This window comes from Symphalangus syndactylus, chromosome 19, assembly GCF_028878055.3.
Source record: "Symphalangus syndactylus isolate Jambi chromosome 19, NHGRI_mSymSyn1-v2.1_pri, whole genome shotgun sequence".
Taxonomy (NCBI): domain Eukaryota; kingdom Metazoa; phylum Chordata; class Mammalia; order Primates; family Hylobatidae; genus Symphalangus; species Symphalangus syndactylus.
The window spans coordinates 15767604-15785764 of NC_072434.2; the positions used below are offsets into that span (position 1 = coordinate 15767604).

Here is an 18161-nt window from a genome sequence, read left to right on the forward strand (position 1 = left end):
GTGCACTGGATATGAACTGGATGAATTAATCTCTAAGCCTCTAATTCCTCATCTATAAAATCAATCTGAAGATACTTTGCAAGGTTGTGGTACAGACGAGTGGCATCGAATAGAAGGTGAATGGAACATATCGCTATAGTCTATACTCAGTAAGTGGTGGCTACAATTTTTTTTCAATTAAATAAAAAAAAGAGTTAAATATGGCATTTTATATTGTGCCCTGAAAGAGTAAATTAATTGTACCTAAGAGTAAAATTTGATCTCAAATGTTGATATATTATAATTGACTCATTAGGTTCAGTTTAAATGTGTTAAATTATCTTATACTTTTTACAGAAGGAAATATGTCAATAAAGTTAGTTCTATAACGAATTTATAAGTGATGCTTATTTCTCTTTGCCTTGCCCTATTAAAAACTGGACGTATTCAACCTAGAAATTTTAGACCAAGAGATGTCACAAAATTGTAAAGAAGTAAAAAACCACATAAAGAATTAAAATTAGTGAAGTAAATCAAAATTAATCAATGTAAGCCACAAAGCCAATGCTGAGTGCTAAAAGGTAATGAAACATATACAGTTTCTGTAAATTATTTTAAAAATATGAAACATTATTATATACTACTTATGGAAACATACATGGAGTATAAGAATGAAAACAGACAGGAAGTAAGCACATCAGTTTCAGGGCAGTAATTGCCTTGGAGGGAGAAAAATGGGCTGGGGAAATGTATTAAGGGAACTTTAACAATAACATCCGTAATGTTTAAATTCTTAAAAATATCCAGGTGCTGGCAAAATAGGCTTCAAGGTAACAATTATGAAATATATAAAATCATTTTGAAAATACGGTCATAATGGGTAAAACTACAGATAAAACACAATTACTTGGTGCCACTGAGAACCTACCGTTTATAGAGCCTTGTAATAATATGAACTATTTGAAAGGATCTCTGTATTTTCAATTACTTAGACGACACTATTGAGATGCTTTACCAGATCTGCAACTCTAGGGAATCCAGAAAGATTCCTTAGCATGCTTTGAGGGATGGGTCTCTATCAATGAACCAGACCCAGGACTCAACCTTAAAGACAGTACATATTTGGTTCTTTGAAGGGGTCTTGAATAATTCATTGACTCCCTAAAACTACTACAGAAAACAGAATTTTTTTATCAATCTTAATTTGGCATTTTTTTTTAATGGGGCCACAGTCTTTTTCTCTATTTTTGTAAATGTTTCTTTTTTAAAGATTTGCCCTAGTACAATCCAAGTCCGCTTCCAAATAAAGTAAAAAGTATTAGTATGAAAAACCCTGGCTACAATATATTAGAGACCATTTAATCCTGCAATCTTGGTCAAGTTCATATTTCCACCATAGCACATTAGATCCATACTCAGTAAACCTGAACAGTGTCAACTGACCTGAAGTGGTTCCACTTCCTTTATTTGGGGTTGTTTCACGAAAATGCTTGGTTGTCCTGGAAACAGGTGTACTCCGTGTTGCTGTAATATGAGCAGAAGGGAATCTTTGTGTACTCTTGAGACCATTAGTCACTGGGGAATGTACATTAGTGGACTTACATGTTGCTGGAGGACTCTGCGTAAATGCAACTTTTGCTGTGGTGAATCTTTGGGCTGTCAGTGTGGCCTGTGTAGCAGAAGCATTTGTCATCGTGGGATTCTGAGTTGCAGGAGGGGTCTTTGTAGATAGGGTTTTTGATATGAAAGATGTCTGAGCTGCTGCTGGGGCTTTGGTGGCTGAATCATTTGCTCTGGTGGGTTTCTGAAGAGTTGGTAGGGTTCCTGTAGCTGAAACATTTACTGTGGTGTGTCTTTGAGGTGTTGATGAGACTCCTGTAGCTGGAACATTTATTGTGGTGGGTTTCTGAGGTGTTGGTGTGACTACTGTAGCTGCGACATTTACTGTGGTGGGTTTCTGAGGAGTTGGTGGGGTTCTTGTAGCTGAAACATTTTCTGTGGTGTGTTTTTGAAGAACTGATAGAGTCTCTGTACCTTGAGCATTTGGTGTGGTGGTTTTCTGAGAAGTTGGTGAGACTTCTGTAGTTGGAACATTTACTGTGGTAGGTTTCTGAACTGTTGGTGGGACCTTGGAAGTTGGAGATTTTCCTGTGAAAGAAAAGGTTGAGAAACAAGTTAGCTGAATATTGCTGGCCATATTAAGATTCTTAGCCATTGCTTTCTCTGTGGCTATCCTTTCTCTCTCCCCACAAACACCTAGGTATGACTTTCAGGAAACCAACTCTTATTATCTACTTCTCAAGGAGCTGAAGTTCTAAGTTGCATTTGCTTTGATATAAATTATACCTACGGGTAACTAAAGAAGACTTATACCAAAGTATACTGAGGTGCTTAAGCTGCTTCTCGTGAAATAAACAAATCAAAGTGTCACTAGTGATCTTATTCTGTGGCACATCTCTATTTTCTCTCCCAAATTATCTTCTGTGCTGATACGAAAGAACAACAGGATGTTGTTCTAGAACAACTAAGCCAACAGACAATCACAGCCTTTTCTATCACTTAACCTTAATGAGCCTGAGAACTTGTTTTGTTTCACTTCTTGTTTAAAGTGACACTTGAGTCTGGGTAAAAATAACTTTTAATTCTCTTGTGCTAGTTACCAACTTTCCATACACTAGTTTCTCTAGGAAACCAAGTCTTATTGTGTATTTCTCAAGGAGCTGAAGTTTTAAGTTGCTTTTGCTTTGATATAAATTATACCTACGGGTGACTAAAGACTTATACCAAAGTATACTGAGGTGCTTAAGCTGCTTCTTGTGAAATAAACAAATCAAAGTTAGAGTCACTAGTGATCTTATTATGTGGCACATCTTTATTTTCTCTCCCAAATTATCTTTTGTGCTAATACTAAAGAACAACAGGATGTTGTTCTAGAACAACTAAGCCAACAGAGACAGTCACAGCCTTTTCTATCACTTAACCTTAATGAGCCTGAGAACTTCTTTTGTTTCATTTCTTGTTTACAAGTGATACTTGAGTCTGAGTAAAAATAACTCCTTTTAATTCTCTTGTGCCGGTTACCAACTTTCCATACACTAGTTCCTCTTTAGATTTCAGACTAGATAACAAGTCAGGTGAAACTTTCATAAGAACATACTCTGAGAAGCATAAATCTAACAGCAAAGCAACTTTTTCGGTCTTCAGAGCCCATCTGCCATTGGGTCGCTTATACAAAGTCCCTGTTGAGGCAGTATTGGGTAGTGCCGAAGCCTGATTTCACCATGTACTAGTGAGCTCTAGCAAGTCCCTAACCCTTCTAAGCTATAATTTCCTCATCTGTAAAATGAGGATAAAAGCAGAACAGATTGTGTAATTATTATTGAGTGAGGATTAAGGGAAATAATTGAGTAAGCTATTTCACAGTGTCTGTCCCAGAAGCAAGAGATTACATCATCCAGGATGACTGTTGCCAGCCCCATCACACACTGGATGCCCTAGGAACTCAGATGGTATTGGTCGTTTTTTTCTGACTCCTAACCCTATCTCACAGGCTGCTATAAGGGATAAATTGAGTAAAACGCCTAGCAGGTAACACAGGACTTAGCAGGCACTCAAACAATGAAAATCATTATTAAGATAAGTTTTTTTATGAACTTTTCATTCTAAGACCCTCCTGTATGAAAACTATTCTAAATTATTCTTTGTTCTATCAAGTTAGTTCTCAGTTTTGATCCAGAGAATGTATATACTACCTTAGAGTTTAAATTTCCTAGAAGTTAATTTTTTAGTTATCTTTTCGTTACTGATATCTAGTTTAATTCCACTGTGGCTAGAAGGTATGGTCTGAATAACTTCAATCTTTTGCAATGTACTGTAGCTTAGAGCCCAGCATAGGGTCAATTTTGGTAAATATCCCATGTGCACTTGAAAAAACATACTTGTCATTGGTCCTAATAGGTTCAATGGTCTCATATGTATATATATTTAATTGTTGCTCAGATCTTTAGTCTCACTGATTTTTGGTTGCTTGTCCTATTAGGTATTGAGATAGGTGTGGAATTTTCTAACTATGAGTGTGTATTTGTCTATTTTTTCTGTCCATTTTTGCTACATATAGATTGAAGCTATTTTATCAAGTACATAGATTCCAGATTGTGCTATATTACTGTTGAGTTGGCCTCCTTATCATTATGAACTGTTTCATCTTAAAACACACATTGATATTAATGTAACTGTGTCAGCTTATTTTGAAGGGTTAATGTTTGCATGGTATATTTTTCCATCCTTTACTTTCAACTATTCTGTGTTCTTGTAATTAAACTGTGTCTCTTGTAAATAGTAAAGAACTAGGTTCTTTTTAAAATCTTTTTAACTCTGACAATCTTGGTCAAATTGCACTTAATATAATTACTGACATACTTGGGTTTATATCAACGACCTTATTAGTTTTCTATTTCTCCCATCTATTCTTTGTTCCTTTCTGCTTCTCTCTCGTTCTCTTTTGGATTAAATATCCATTATTATTCTTTTATTAGCTTGTGATTTATGTATTATTCTGTCATTCATTTGTAGCAACCCTAGAGATCACAATATTAGACTTTAAGTCAATTACGCAAACTATCACTTTTACCACCTTTTCAGTACTGCTAGAACTGTGTAACCTTTAAATAAATTTACCTTTCTGCCTTTTGCATTGTTATTGTGCATTTGTATTCTATGTATAATTCAGACCCCACAGGACATTACATTCACTGTTTGTAAACTCAGTATCCATTTATCCTTGTCAGTGTTCATTTCCTTTTGTATTTTCATGTTTTACCTGGGATTATTTTCATTCTATTTGAAGAATTTTCTTTAGTTTCTCATTCTGTGCATATTTGGTCTGCTAGTGCAAAGTTTTCTTGGTTTTTGTCTGAATACATCTCTATTTTGCATTCAGTTTTGAATGATATATTAATTGGGTATAGAATTCTAGGTGAACAGTAATTTTCTTACAGTATTTTAAAGATTTCTTCTTATTGTCTTTTGGCTTGCATCATTTTTTGCTGAGCGGTGATCAGTTTTACTGTTGCTTCTTTGAAGTTTTTGTTGTTTGTTTTTGCTATGAGTGGTTTTATTTTTATTCAGCTTAGATTCAGAGAGTTTCTTGAATCTGTTGGCTAATGTACTTTTATCAGTTTTGGAAAATTCTGAGTAAGTATCATTTTAAATATTTCTTCTGCTCCTATTTCTCTTCTCCTCCTCCTTCCCCTCTTCCTTTTTGTCTCACTTTCTCTTTTTCCTAACGTGTTAGCACAGTTTAACATGTCTCAAATGTCTCAAACTTTTATCTATATTTCACATTCCTTTTTCTCTTTGTGCATCAGTTTGGGTATTTTTAACCGATCTTTCAGTTCCTAATACTGTTTCCTTCTCTGTCTGAATAGCTAAACCTATCTATTGTGTTCTTAATTTCAGATATTTTCCAGTTGTAGAATATTCATTTTACTCCATTTTTACAGATTCCAATTGAAGTTCTCTTTTCTTTTATCATCTTAAACTTGTTAATCAGTTATTTTAAGGTCCTCATTTGCTAACTCAATTATCTGGATATTCTTGATTTGGTCATATTTTCTTGCTTCCTTCCATATCTAACAGTCTTTTGTTGTATGCCAAACATTGTATATAAAACATCTGGATGATATGATATGCCTTTCTGATAAGCAGACTGCATTGAGGTAATCATATCTTCAACCTATTAGGAATTGAGCTGGGTTTCAGTTTCAGTAAGACTCCATCTACTTCTGCTCTTGCCTCTGTTTCTTGGGAGTGGCCCTTCCGGGCTTCTGACTGAAAGCCTGGCGGATTTTTGTTGTTTCACCTTTGGAAGATGGCAGGAGATCCAGGTCTGTCCTTCAGAGTTCTCCCAGCCATCTAATGTCCTTCCCTATACAGTTTCAAAATGAGCACAGATGTGCTAAAGGGGAGACCTGTGTTATGCTAGCTAAAAGCCTGTTCCTCTGGTGGGTATATGCTATCCAAATACCATCAAGTTCTGAGAGATTTCATTTTGTACTTTAGAAGCTCTGGGTCAAGCTTCCCAGCCTCACATGCAGCCCCAAAATTAGCGAATGGCCTTTAGGAAAAATTGGTTCCGCATTTGAGGGCCTCAGTTTCCAGTGTATTACCCTATCCCTCCATAACCATTAAAGCGTTGCTGGTTTCTCTTTCCTGGAAGTGGTCTTTTGTCTGGGTCAAGGTGAATCCTTAGTCCAGCTTCAGAATCAGCAAAGGTCCCTAAGGAAAACTGGCTTACATCAGGATGGGTTGCCTTCACCACCTGCCCCCAGGAATTTTAGTTCATTCAGACCTTGTTGCTTCCACAGCTGTATCTTATGCCTTAAAATATATAATTTTTTGGTAATCTATTCAGATTTTATAGTTGTTTTTAATGGAAGCATCAGCCTGCCATGACCTACTTGGGTACTTCCATATGGTTTTTTAAGCTCTAAATAACTGATCATTTAATAAAACTTGGAAAAATAAATATGAACTGGATCAAACAGCCAAATTAAAAAAGCACACACACTAAACTTCATAATTAAATGAATTCAAATAATAAAAATTTTTACCATTTACATTGTAAAATCTCCCTAACAATCATTATCATTAAAGGTGCAAACACCACAATGATGTAATATTAGTGGGAGACTAAATTGGTACAGTCTTTTAAAAAGCAGTGTTACTAACGGGTATGAAAAATGTAATTCACATACCTTTGTTACAAATAATTATACTGCAAGAAATTTATTGTACAAAGGTACTTGCATACATGTGCAGTGACAGATGTACAAGAATATTATAGCATCATTTGTAATAATAGTTCATAAAAAAACCCAATCTAGAACAAAAAACCTATTGCCATCAATAGAGGACTGGTTAGATAAATGAATACCCACACCATTGATATAATAAATAAAAAATATTTGTATGTTTATTTATATTCTAGAATGAAACAAAAGAATTGGTAAAAAATGGTTACCTCTCCGAGTAGGACTAGTGATAGAGAAGAGGCTTTCACTTCCCATTTTGTACTCATCTCCGTGGCTTTAATATTATGTCATTATGTCTATGTATAATACTTATAATAAAAATCTATTTTAATAAGGAATTTTTAAAATTCATACTAATAAAATTTCAATTATAATTACAAAAGTAAATACTCAAATGTTTGAGTCACGTTGGCATTCACCACTACTTAAACGCCACCTATTGATACTAGGCAATGTTTAGTCCAGCTTCACTGATCTTCTAAATATTTCTTTTAAAATATATTTTAAGAGCAGTTCAAAGGATTCTGAGAGTACCTTCTGGGTATAAAAAAACATTGAAAGAAAAAAGTCTAGAAGGATGAAGGAGAATGGATAATAATAGAAATTCTGGAGGCAGAAAAGAATTGAATGTTAATTCAGTGAAGTCAACAGATGGCAAGAGTTTCTCCGTCGTTGCAACATGTATGATCACTATCTAGAGCCTTCAAGCTAAGATTCTCCCTCCAATAAACCACTTTATATTCTCTTTGTATAAACAAAGTACCTATATTAACTGACTGAAAGCAACATGGTATAAAACAGCAAATTTAAGCAAATTCACCAAAAATATGAGGCCTATTTTATATATACACATCATAATACGTGTGTGTGTGTGTTTGTGTGTGTACAAGCCACAGACCCTTCTGAGAAGCTTTAGAAAAATTGTGTCCCACAGAAAAATACCAATATGTATATGTAAACATTTTACATTTTTTTCTTAGGGGGTTCATAGAATGTCTGCAACCCACACATAGACCTAAGGGTAAGAATAAAGCAAAAATATAACTATCCAAAGTGATTACCTCTGCATTCAGGTGGTGGGCCACTCCATTCTCCTTCATTGTCATTCACAGTACAATAAATAGAGTGCTCTCCAATCATGGTGAATCCTTTATTACATGCATACATTATAGACTGTCTATATCCATAATTGTCACGTTCCCCTTGAATTATTCCATTGTCAATTTGTGGTGGTGCTGGACAATAAATTTCTTAAAAAACAATTCCAACATCTTTTAAATAAATAAAACTAGTAAAGTATTTTTACAAATAAGACCCAAAACATGTTAAAGCTTATATTTTAAACAAATCAAAATATCATTTTTCTAAATTCAGCATTACCAACAAGAGATGCTTATAAATGCCTATTAAGTAATTGGTAGTATATTGGAGCTTTGAATGCAAATCGTGTAGAAGACAAATGCTAACCTTGAGGCCAATTCATAGAAATAATAAGATTCAGAACATGTATGTAAAAGAAAAATTATAATAAGATGTGTGCATATCAAAATGGCGCTAGGAAAAGTGAATACTGCAGGATTTTAGAGATGAAAGCAGTATAGTCAGAGAAGACTTGGGCAGGAAAATAGAACTTGAGTTTAAACCTAATATGTACCATGCTTTTGAGAGAGAACAGCGGAGAAAGCGTTGCTCTTCACTCTAAGAGGGAAACAATAGCAAATGCAAGGAGTGGAAAATTCAAGCGGCATGTTTAAGAACTAAGTACAGATCATTTTGGATAGAGCAGAGATCTTAAATGTCAGGATTACATTTTGACTTCTAGAGTAAACATTTTAGCACATATGGACTCACAGAGACTTCATTCAAAACAATCTTACTGAGCAGCTGAACTTACAAAATAAATACAAGCAGAGGTTTAGTTATACTGTAAAAAGGGACCACTCCCTGGCAGTTACCCTGAGAAAAAATTCAATGGTTCCACATAATCTAAAGGCATGATGTTGTTGTCCTTTTTTTTTAAAAAAAAAAAATGAAGGCAATTTAATATGTGTGCATGCCAAATTATGTTACACCAAACGTACTTAAGAACACAGAAAATACTCAGCACATTTATCAATCACTCTTTGGTCTTGGATCAAAACAAGCAGCAAGAACAAGCTGTTCTGATTTACACTAACAGAGTGTGCAGAGACACACATACCATTGGTTCAGTTCAAACATTTTCTGAGTGCCTAACACATGCCAGGCATTTTTTTATAATTGGAAGTGCAAAGGTGAACAAGATATAGTTCCTATGTCTTAAAAGCTAATGGGAAAAAAGATTCAGAGATGATTTCAATAAAAAATGTAAGGGTCATCATAGAAGTAGCCAGCCTGGGAATCTTTCTGATGGGCTAGGGAACTAACTCTTAGTAAGGAAAATATAGCTAAGTAAAGAAGCGGCAGCGGGGCATGGCGGTTCACACCTGTAATCCCAGCACTTTGGGAGGCTGAGGTGGGCAGACTGCTTGAGCCCAGGAGTTCGAGACCAGCCTGGGCAACATAAGGAAGCCCTGTCTATGCAAAAAATACTCAAATTAGCTGGGCATGGTGGCGTGCACCTATAGTCCCAGCTACAAGGAAGGCTGAGGTGGGAGGATCACTTGGGCTGAGGAGGTTGAGGCTGCAGTGAGCTGTGATCACACCACTGCACTTCAGCCTGGGCAACAGAGTGAGACCCTGTCTCAATTTAAAAAAAAGAAAAAAAAGAGATACATGGAAACCACAGCAGTTTGCATGTGTAAGGCATAAAACATGAGGGCAAGACCTGAGTGTCAAGCAGTAGGTAGACCACGGCTGCCTTGTACACTATACTAAGGAATTTGGGCTTTTTAAGTGATAGGAGATATGAATAAGCTCTAAGGAGGAAATAGATGTCTAAGTCACATCTGTGTTTCAGATCGCTCTGGGTAAAATATGGATGAAACATTAATAGAGTGAAAGAATGGAGGCAGGAGGCCATTGCTATCAGTGTCACTCTTGAACTCAGGCAACTAAGACTGCTGCTGCCTCAGACCCCACATTTTAAAACGCTGTGCCCTGGCCCTCCTCTGGATGCATCTCTCCCCTGTTGGTGGGATGTCTGTAGGCTGAGAGCATATACTCAATGACAGCCTGTCCTACGACTTCTCCTCCATTCCAGAACATGCTCCAGGAACTAGCACCCAGAATTCCCTGTGCCAACACCCATTCCAGGGCCTGAGAGGGTCCCTCCCACTGGTCCATGTTCTTGAAGGTGGTCTATCCTGCTGATATACTCACCTCTAACCCAACAGACAATGGAGGGTGGATACAAGTTATGGTGGATGTGGTGGACATGACTTGGGTATGTAGGCTGAGTTGTCCGCTTATGTGCACCAGAGAACCCATACAGTGTGGGAAGAGGAAGGGCTATGTGAAACAAGGTGGGTCTTAGGCCAGCGACCTCCATTTATATTCTTGCCTGGGCCCTGAAAATGTTAGGAGTGGCCCTAATTGCAATAGTCCACGGGAGGAATAATAAACTATGCTAGAAGTATACAGATGGAGAGCAAAACACAAGTTTGAAAAACAGATTGAGGAAGTAAAGCACAATGATTTAGGGATGAGATGTGGGGAGTTAAGATAAAGAGAAGGGTCTGGGATGATAGTCATTACATAGCAGGGATTGATCCTAGGTTAGCAGACACCATCAGTCAACTAAAATTTTGAAAAAGAAAACATTGGCAGAGAGACAAATAGGTCCTCTGACAGTGAGGCTCCATTCAGGGGTAAACTAGCAGCACCTCTGTTTTCTGTATAACTATAGACAATTAGTGAATGTGTCCACTGTTCTTTCCTTCTTCATATCCATATTCATGCATGGACATTGAAGCAACCTCATGTGTTTATAGGCTAGGGCTATATACTTGAGGTGAAGGAGTACATTATTTAAGAATTTACTTTCCATTCAATCTTTTTGGTATGGTCAGAACAAGTTATGTGGAAAATCAAAATGATCCTAAAAGAAGTAAGGCCTTATAGGGATATTTGAAGGCACTGGGATTGCTTAAGAACAGGGGCTCTTTCCTACAGGATGCAGATGTCAGTGGTTGCTGAGTCACACAGAGGATAGAAGAGTCAAGGAGGAAAACACGAACATCAGAATATTCAGCATGGAGTTCAAGACACCAGATAGGGAAGCAACGCTGTGGCCTAGATGCGCAAGCAGGAAGATAAAGTGGGTTTGCATTTCTGTCAAATTCATGACACAGCAAGTGCTTGTGAAAATACTGGCTTCAGATGGGAGACTGTTTGTCTGAACTTTGTGACATGTTGCCTGGGTCAAACAAAAGATATGGCCCAGCTTTTCCTTGTTTTCTATCTTTAATTTACTATCATTTACAATGTCTCCTACTGGACAACGAAAATGGGAAAGGTGCTACTGGGTAGCAATGATGAAAAATTTAAAAACGAGAAAAAAATGGTAGTAGTATGACATCTCAAAAAGAAGGGCACATGGTGGGTGTGGCAGGGACAGGCTCCTTGATGGCACGGCTTTATTTTGTCTTCGTATCAGTTGACCCTACACGTTGCCTACCAGAGTGTCAATCGATAAATATTTGATAAATTACACTAAATCTACTCTAGTTTTCTTCCCTTAGTAACACATAAAAACTTTAACTTATCAATAATTTTGACAATAGGGACCTTCAGAAGTCATTTGCAGGAGGGCACATTGTGTGTAGAGAGAGAGAAGGATGGAAAGGAAGCAAGCCTACATTTTAAAATGTTGCATGTATTTTATTCCTTTCAATTTCCAAGAGACATGTGTCTCTAACTGACATAAATTTGACTGGATATATATCCATTTATAATATTATTTCTGCACCATATATTTGAGAAGATTCTCAAATACAGACACAGTATTTCTTCTTGACGGTATAAGCTTCTCTCTCTAATGATAAGAATATATCACACCTTAAAACCCTTCTAGATAATTATCTCAGTTAATTATTTTAATCCTAAGAAGCAGCATGTAGGCAATACTGGATTTTAGAAAAATGCTGGGTTTGAAATAAGAGACCTGGGTTAAAGGCCTTCCATTGCCACTTGTTTTAGGATATGGGGTCAAGTCTTATAGACCCTCTGATTGACAGTATTTTCTTACATAAAATTGTGGGGCGGAAATCTTTTACCTATCATACTTGACTTTAGAAGTAATGGTTAAACAATAAATGACCAAGTGCAATACAAACCTAAGTTTGTTTTTAATCCTCATTCTATAGTTTGGGAATTGGGACTCAGAAAACTTGATGGTTTATCTTCACAGCTGCTAAATGAAGGAACATCACTAGAAAAGGTCTTAAAATTAGCAAAGCACTCATATATTGAAAGGTGGGTTTGCTACAAATACACACTGTGCTAATTCTTAAGGGGCAGAAATTAATTTATCATTGAGTACTCAGCCTCACAACCTGAGTGCTTAGATTTTTTAACTCTTACCTCTGCACTCTGGAAACGGTTCACTCCACTGGACAGAGCTGCCTGAAGTAAGACATAAACTAGAAGTCGGGCCAAGTAATTTGTACCTAAAGCAATAGGGGAAGAAAAAAGAGTTTGTTACATTCACACATATTTGACTTTCCTCAATTCTCCAGGTTATTATCTTAAAATATTTACTACAGAATTAGGTGAAGATAAAACAGTAGTTGATAAAAGTCCACACAGTAGTTTAAAGGAAAACAAAAATTAAGTTTAAAAAGGTGACATCCAAAGAGTAAAAACAGATAAGATATGTACATTTTTTATTTGCATGGGGAATATGTTAGAAAGCATAAAAGTGTTTTAAACATTTTTAAATGACATAGATAATTGAACATTTCATACTTCTGAGTTCTAAATATGGGCTTCACAGAATAATAGAATGTACTTATATTTAAAGGGTTAAAATCCCAGCACTTTGGGAGGCCGAGGCGGGCGGATCACGAGGTCAGGAGGTCGAGACCACGGTGAAACCCCGTCTCTACTAAAAATACAAAAAAAAAAATTAGCCGGGCGTGGTGGCGGGCGCCTGTAGTCCCAGCTACTCGGAGAGGCTGAGGCAGGAGAATGGCGTGACCCCGGGAGGCGGGGCTTGCAGTGAGCCGAGATTGCGCCACTGCACTCCAGCCTGGGCGACAGAGCGAGACTCCGTCTCACCAAAAAAAAAAAAAAAAAAAAAAAAAAAAAAAAAAAAAAAAAGGGTTCAAAGTACTTCCCAGATTTTGTGTTCATGACCTAACCAATATCTGTGTTTCATATAGGAGACAAGTGATACAGATATTTTTACTTTATAAAGAATAGGGACACACACAGAGTAAAATAGAATATTTAATTTACAGATATGAAATGAGAAAATGTAAAGTTTTCAACAGTGTCTGAGACATTGACGGTACTCAATGAATGAGTTCCTTTTCCCTATATAGAGAACTGATCAAAGAACTTAGAATACTTTCACACTAGGAATGTCTTTAACTCATGCTGTTTTGTAACAGCTTGTTTGCATATAGAAAAACTCATGAAAACTCATTATTTAGGTCAACTAAAGATTGGTTTAGTATTTAACATTTGAAGAATTATTTCTGCAAGTATCATCATCTCAATTTTTTTATTAATCACATTTAAAATTTTATATTGAATCACATATTTACTGAAATCAGAATTTAGAGAATTTTGGTGGTATAAGAAATCTTCCTTTCTTGCCCCATTTTACTAAATTTAACTGTGATGAGCTCATGATAGTCTTTGAGGTGAGGGATTGTTTTAGTTGCTACTAGCTGTGAATACCAGTCACGAAACTAACAATCTCACCTTAAGTCCTCGTTTGTTTTCTCATTTCCTAAATACAGGGTTTTAGTATGCCCAAACTTACCCTGTATTACATGAGAAGAAGATGGTTTCGCCAAATAATATGCCATTTGGTACACTGATCTGACCATTTGGTATTTCTCCAGGATTAGGGCATGATTTCTCTAGAATAGAATACAAATTGATTTTTTTAAATTATCAGGCATACACACAAAGGTAACTATGTAAGGTGGTGGATATGTTAATTAGCTTGACTGTGTTAATCATTTCACAATGTGCACATATATCAAAACATCATGTTGTACACCTAAAATAATATTTGTTGATTATACCTCAATAAAGCTCGGGAAAAAATTTTGAAAAAATTATCAAGCATATATATGTAAATTCATCATCTGAACCATTGATATTTCTTATCCTTAGACTTTTTTTTTTTTTTTTGAGATGGAGTTTCGCTCTGTTGCCCAGGCTGGAGTGCAGTAACATAATCTCAGCTCACCGCAACCTCTGCCTCCCAGGTTCAAAGGATTCTCCTGCCTCAGCCTTCCAAGAAGCTGGGATTATAGGCATGCGCCACCACGCCCACCTAGTTTTTATATTTTTAGTAGAGTCGGGGTTTCATCATGTTGGCCAGGCTAGTCTCAATCTCCTGACCTCAAGTGGTCCACCTGCCTCTGTCTCCCAAAGTGCTGGGATTACAGGCATGAGCCACCATGCCTGACCCTTAGACTTCTTTAATTCTAATTTCTCTTTATAATAAGTTTTGAAAAAGCAATGAATTTAGAATATATACTTGTTTCATTTTAGGCAACCTCAAACTAATTAAATATGAAATTTTTGAGTGAATAAGTATTCCTACCACATATTTAGTTTGTCTAATCCAAAATAAATTGACACTCATAGTCCTATGAAGAAACATCCTAAATAATAATATATACAAATAGAGTTCTAGCATGAATGAAGGAAGGGATACTATTTCCCCCAAACACCAGATGGTTGAAAATACTTTAAAAAATTTTACTCACTTTTACAAAATTTATCTGCTGTGGACCATTTTAAATCCTCAAGGCAAGTTAGTTTTGTTGATAGAGAAGGTGCTCTTCTGTAACCTGGACGGCACTCATATTCCACAACAGTACCGACTGGAAAATAATTCTGAGTGACATAAGGCTGTTTGAGGGATGCAAAATTTAGCCTGGTTGGCACCTCGCAGCTACCTAAAAGTATTAACAAAAGCAGCAACAAAAAAAAGTAGTATCAATTTCTGTTTTATCATCTATACTTAATTATCTGGACCCTAATAACCCCCTTTCTTTACTGCTTTGCACATATTTGGTACTTAACTATATTAATATCACCATGGCACTTGCAATGTAGCAAATGTATTCACATGTATACTTTATTTCCTAGTTACTAGAGGCTTAGGAAGTAGAGTTGGTACACAGATATCACTATCCCCACTTAAAAAACAAAAACCATTTAAGTTGCCTGGCACAGTTCTGGCATTCAATAAATGTTGGTTTCCTTACCCTGCCCTAAAGAACTACACAGCACCATATAGTACAGGAATAAGGTATTTCCAGACGCCTGGACTAATGTCCTGCACAACGATAATAGCAGCTAATATGTATTTACATATAAACTCATTTAATTCCCACAAGCCCTGGGGGCAAGGATGAGTCAATTGTATACATAAGGTATTTACACCTGTAAACAGATTGCCCACAAATTGTATATATAAAGTATTTACATCTGTAAACAGATTGCCCACAAATGTGAATCTAGAGAGGCATGGTCAAGTGGAAGGGTCATCATTGGATTTGTAGTCAGAAGACCCAAGTTTACACCTTGGTTTTGGCGTAAAAGCTGCTGCTCTTGAGGAAGTTATTAAACTACTGGGGTCTGTCTCCTCCACCATAATAAGAGGGTAAGAGCCCCAACTTACCTCCTGAGGTTGTTTGGAGGATTAGATAAAGTAATAACATGGGGAAGAGTTAAAACATGATACATGTGCAAAGACTATGTACGTCATCCTACTGCCTCTATTGTGGATAAAAATAAAAAGTTAAAGCCTATTTCACGCATGGCTTCTAAAGGTATTTGTAACAATTTCTGTATTTACTGTAGCTATTGATTTAAGTTGTTCAAAGTCAGGTTATCGGGTCTCTTTATCTTTACTCATATATCTCAAAGCTAATACAGGGCTATGTAAGTAACAGATTTTTTTCCTCCAAGATAATGCCAATACATATTTTATGAAACCAAAGGGCACATGAGGTGTGGATGACTGTATGTATATTCACCTAAAACAGGAAATCTTCATTTCTTTTAATTCTACTAGATATCAGTATCAAACACGGTTACTGTGTTGGCCCCAAAACAACTCTTCACTGGGCCTCTTATTCATTTTTAACAATCAATCTATCTACCTGTCTATCTATATCCCAGTTTATACATCTCTCTCTCCCTATATATATCTCTCTCCATATATATATGTATATCTATCCCTATATATATATATAAATCCCAATTTATATATATATACATATATTTTTTCAAAGTAGCAAGAAGAGAAGATTTGGAATATTCTTCACACAAACACCAAGTGTTTGAGGTACTGGCTATCCAATTACCCTGATTAATCATGACATATTGTATGCATGTGCCAAAATATCACACGTACCCTATAAATATGTACAAGTATAACAGACTTTGAAGTAAATATTGAGAGCTTTTAAAAATGCCACCACAGAGTTGTATTTGGTAAGTCCTACTTTATAAAATGCTTAAGAAAACAGTTCATTTATGCTATGTGTCTCAAGGCAATTGCCAAATATATTTTATATGTTTACTCCCTAAACAATAACTATTGTTTATTTTCTCTACTAGTTCGTTCAAGAGGTACAGTGTTAGGAAGAAAAACTCTTAATGAAGCAGCAGGACCTACTCAGGGTGGTAAATGTCTTCAATGAGCTGGAGTGTGAAGTGCCAACAGGGTATACCCTGGGGTTTAGTAACGCTAGAGAACTATCAATTACTAGTCACTCCAAAGATATATAAAAATAAATTTAAGATACATTCCATTCCCAGAACTTTTCTAAAAAGATGAAGAACTTACGATTGCAGAACTCTTCAATATCTGACCATTGACTGCCCTTAAGGCAGATCACTGAGTCCTTCTTGCCAGGAATTTTCATAAAGCTTTCTTCACATTTGTACGTTACTACGGTACCCTCGGGAAAACTTGTAAGGCCTTCCAAAGCTGGCTGGGCATTAGGTACACCTGGGGGAAGGCCACAGTCACCTAGGGAGACAAAAGCAGAACTGAAGGAAATGACTATCAGGTGTCCTCACAGTTGCTGTTTTCAAGACACAAGCCCCCTTGAAATGCCACACCTGAAAGGGATGGCATGCAAGTTTGCAGCATCGTGTGCTCCACACGGCTGGACTCTGTCTAGAGCGGGGAGCGGTCAGCGGTCTGGCCTCCCATCCTTTTAGAGCAGCTTTTTGCGGGTTAAGGATACACTCTGAGCCCTCCCAGGCTTGGCTGCTCCGCAAACCCAGCCGGGGCCTCTTTAACCCTCCACGCCGACCCCTAAAGCCAAGTCAGCTGAGGGACGACACAGCAGGAGCCCCAAATGCTGGTGAGCGGCAAGAGCCTTAAAGGTGCAGGACGGCGGGAAGCACGACCGCGGGCCACGCTCCCCACCTGCCAAGTCCCCGGCCCCTGTGCGTGTCTCAGAGACCGACTTGGACCTCCCACCCAGCCCAGGGGCTTCCCCGGCCGCCGGGCCCCTACTCACCCCACACGGCCGGCAGGCACAACAGCACCAGCAGCAGCAGCCGGGGCAGCTCCCCGAGGAGGGGCAGCGCTGCGGGCACGCTCGGCCGCGCGACGGTCATGGCGCGCCGGGTCAGAACAAGGACGCGCCGCCGGGACTCCGCCGAGTCGCAGCTACGCCCAGCGGCCTGAGCGAGTTACGGTAAGCATAAGCCTCGTGGCTCCGCAATACCAGTTAAATGAGTGCTTTGGGCGGGGCCTGGGCTGGGGCTCTGGGTCACCAAGGGTGGGACAAACAAGACGGGTGGAGTAGGGGTTTGTTGTGGTCAGAGGGCTCCGGCGTCATACGCCCCTGGGGGCCCTCGACTCGGGGACCGTGGGGAGTAGAAGGAAGAGGAGCTCGCTGGCAACCCCCTCTGGGACTCACTCTCTCCACTGCTGGGTGGGGCCTGCGATGACCTGCCTTCTAGAAACCTAAATATCTACTCGCTACGTAAACACAAACGGGGTGGAAACGAGAGAGGGGGAGGGGTGCTCAAGTATCGCAGGCCTTGCTGCCCGAACGTGAGTTCGTCTAAGCGGAGCATCCCCGTGCTTGAGTGCTGCCAAGCGGAGCTGCAGGTGCGGTGGAGTTCGGGGGCTGAGACTCGGGGGCTGAGACGCGGTGCCCTCCCCGCGTCGTGGGCCCTCTACTGGGAGGTCTGTCAAACGCCAGCACGAGGGTGGGGAAATAACTAGGGAGG

General features: G+C 38.1%; 1 protein-coding gene across 21 annotated transcripts in view; it reads right to left on the reverse strand.

Moving 5' to 3' along the window:
* CD55 (CD55 molecule (Cromer blood group)) overlaps positions 1-17929 on the reverse strand; it is a 64659-nt gene extending 46730 nt beyond the window's left edge. For 5 of the 21 annotated variants that reach the window (XM_063613610.1, XM_063613609.1, XM_063613611.1 and 2 more), the window contains exons 1-7: positions 17441-17929; positions 16756-16941; positions 14663-14854; positions 13702-13801; positions 12294-12379; positions 7853-8041; positions 1423-2127 (exon numbers count right to left, since the gene is read on the reverse strand). In XM_063613610.1, coding sequence (XP_063469680.1) covers positions 1423-2127; positions 7853-8041; positions 12294-12379; positions 13702-13801; positions 14663-14854; positions 16756-16941; positions 17441-17540 — 1558 coding nt within the window. In that variant the 5' untranslated portion in view covers positions 17541-17929. Of the gene's footprint in view, positions 1-1422; positions 2128-7852; positions 8042-12293; positions 12380-13701; positions 13802-14662; positions 14855-16755; positions 16942-17033; positions 17352-17440 lie in introns of those variants that run through there. The other 16 variants (XM_063613615.1, XM_055234370.2, XM_055234371.2 and 13 more) reach the window with 13 other exon arrangements.
* Between the last annotated feature and the right edge of the window lie 232 nt (positions 17930-18161).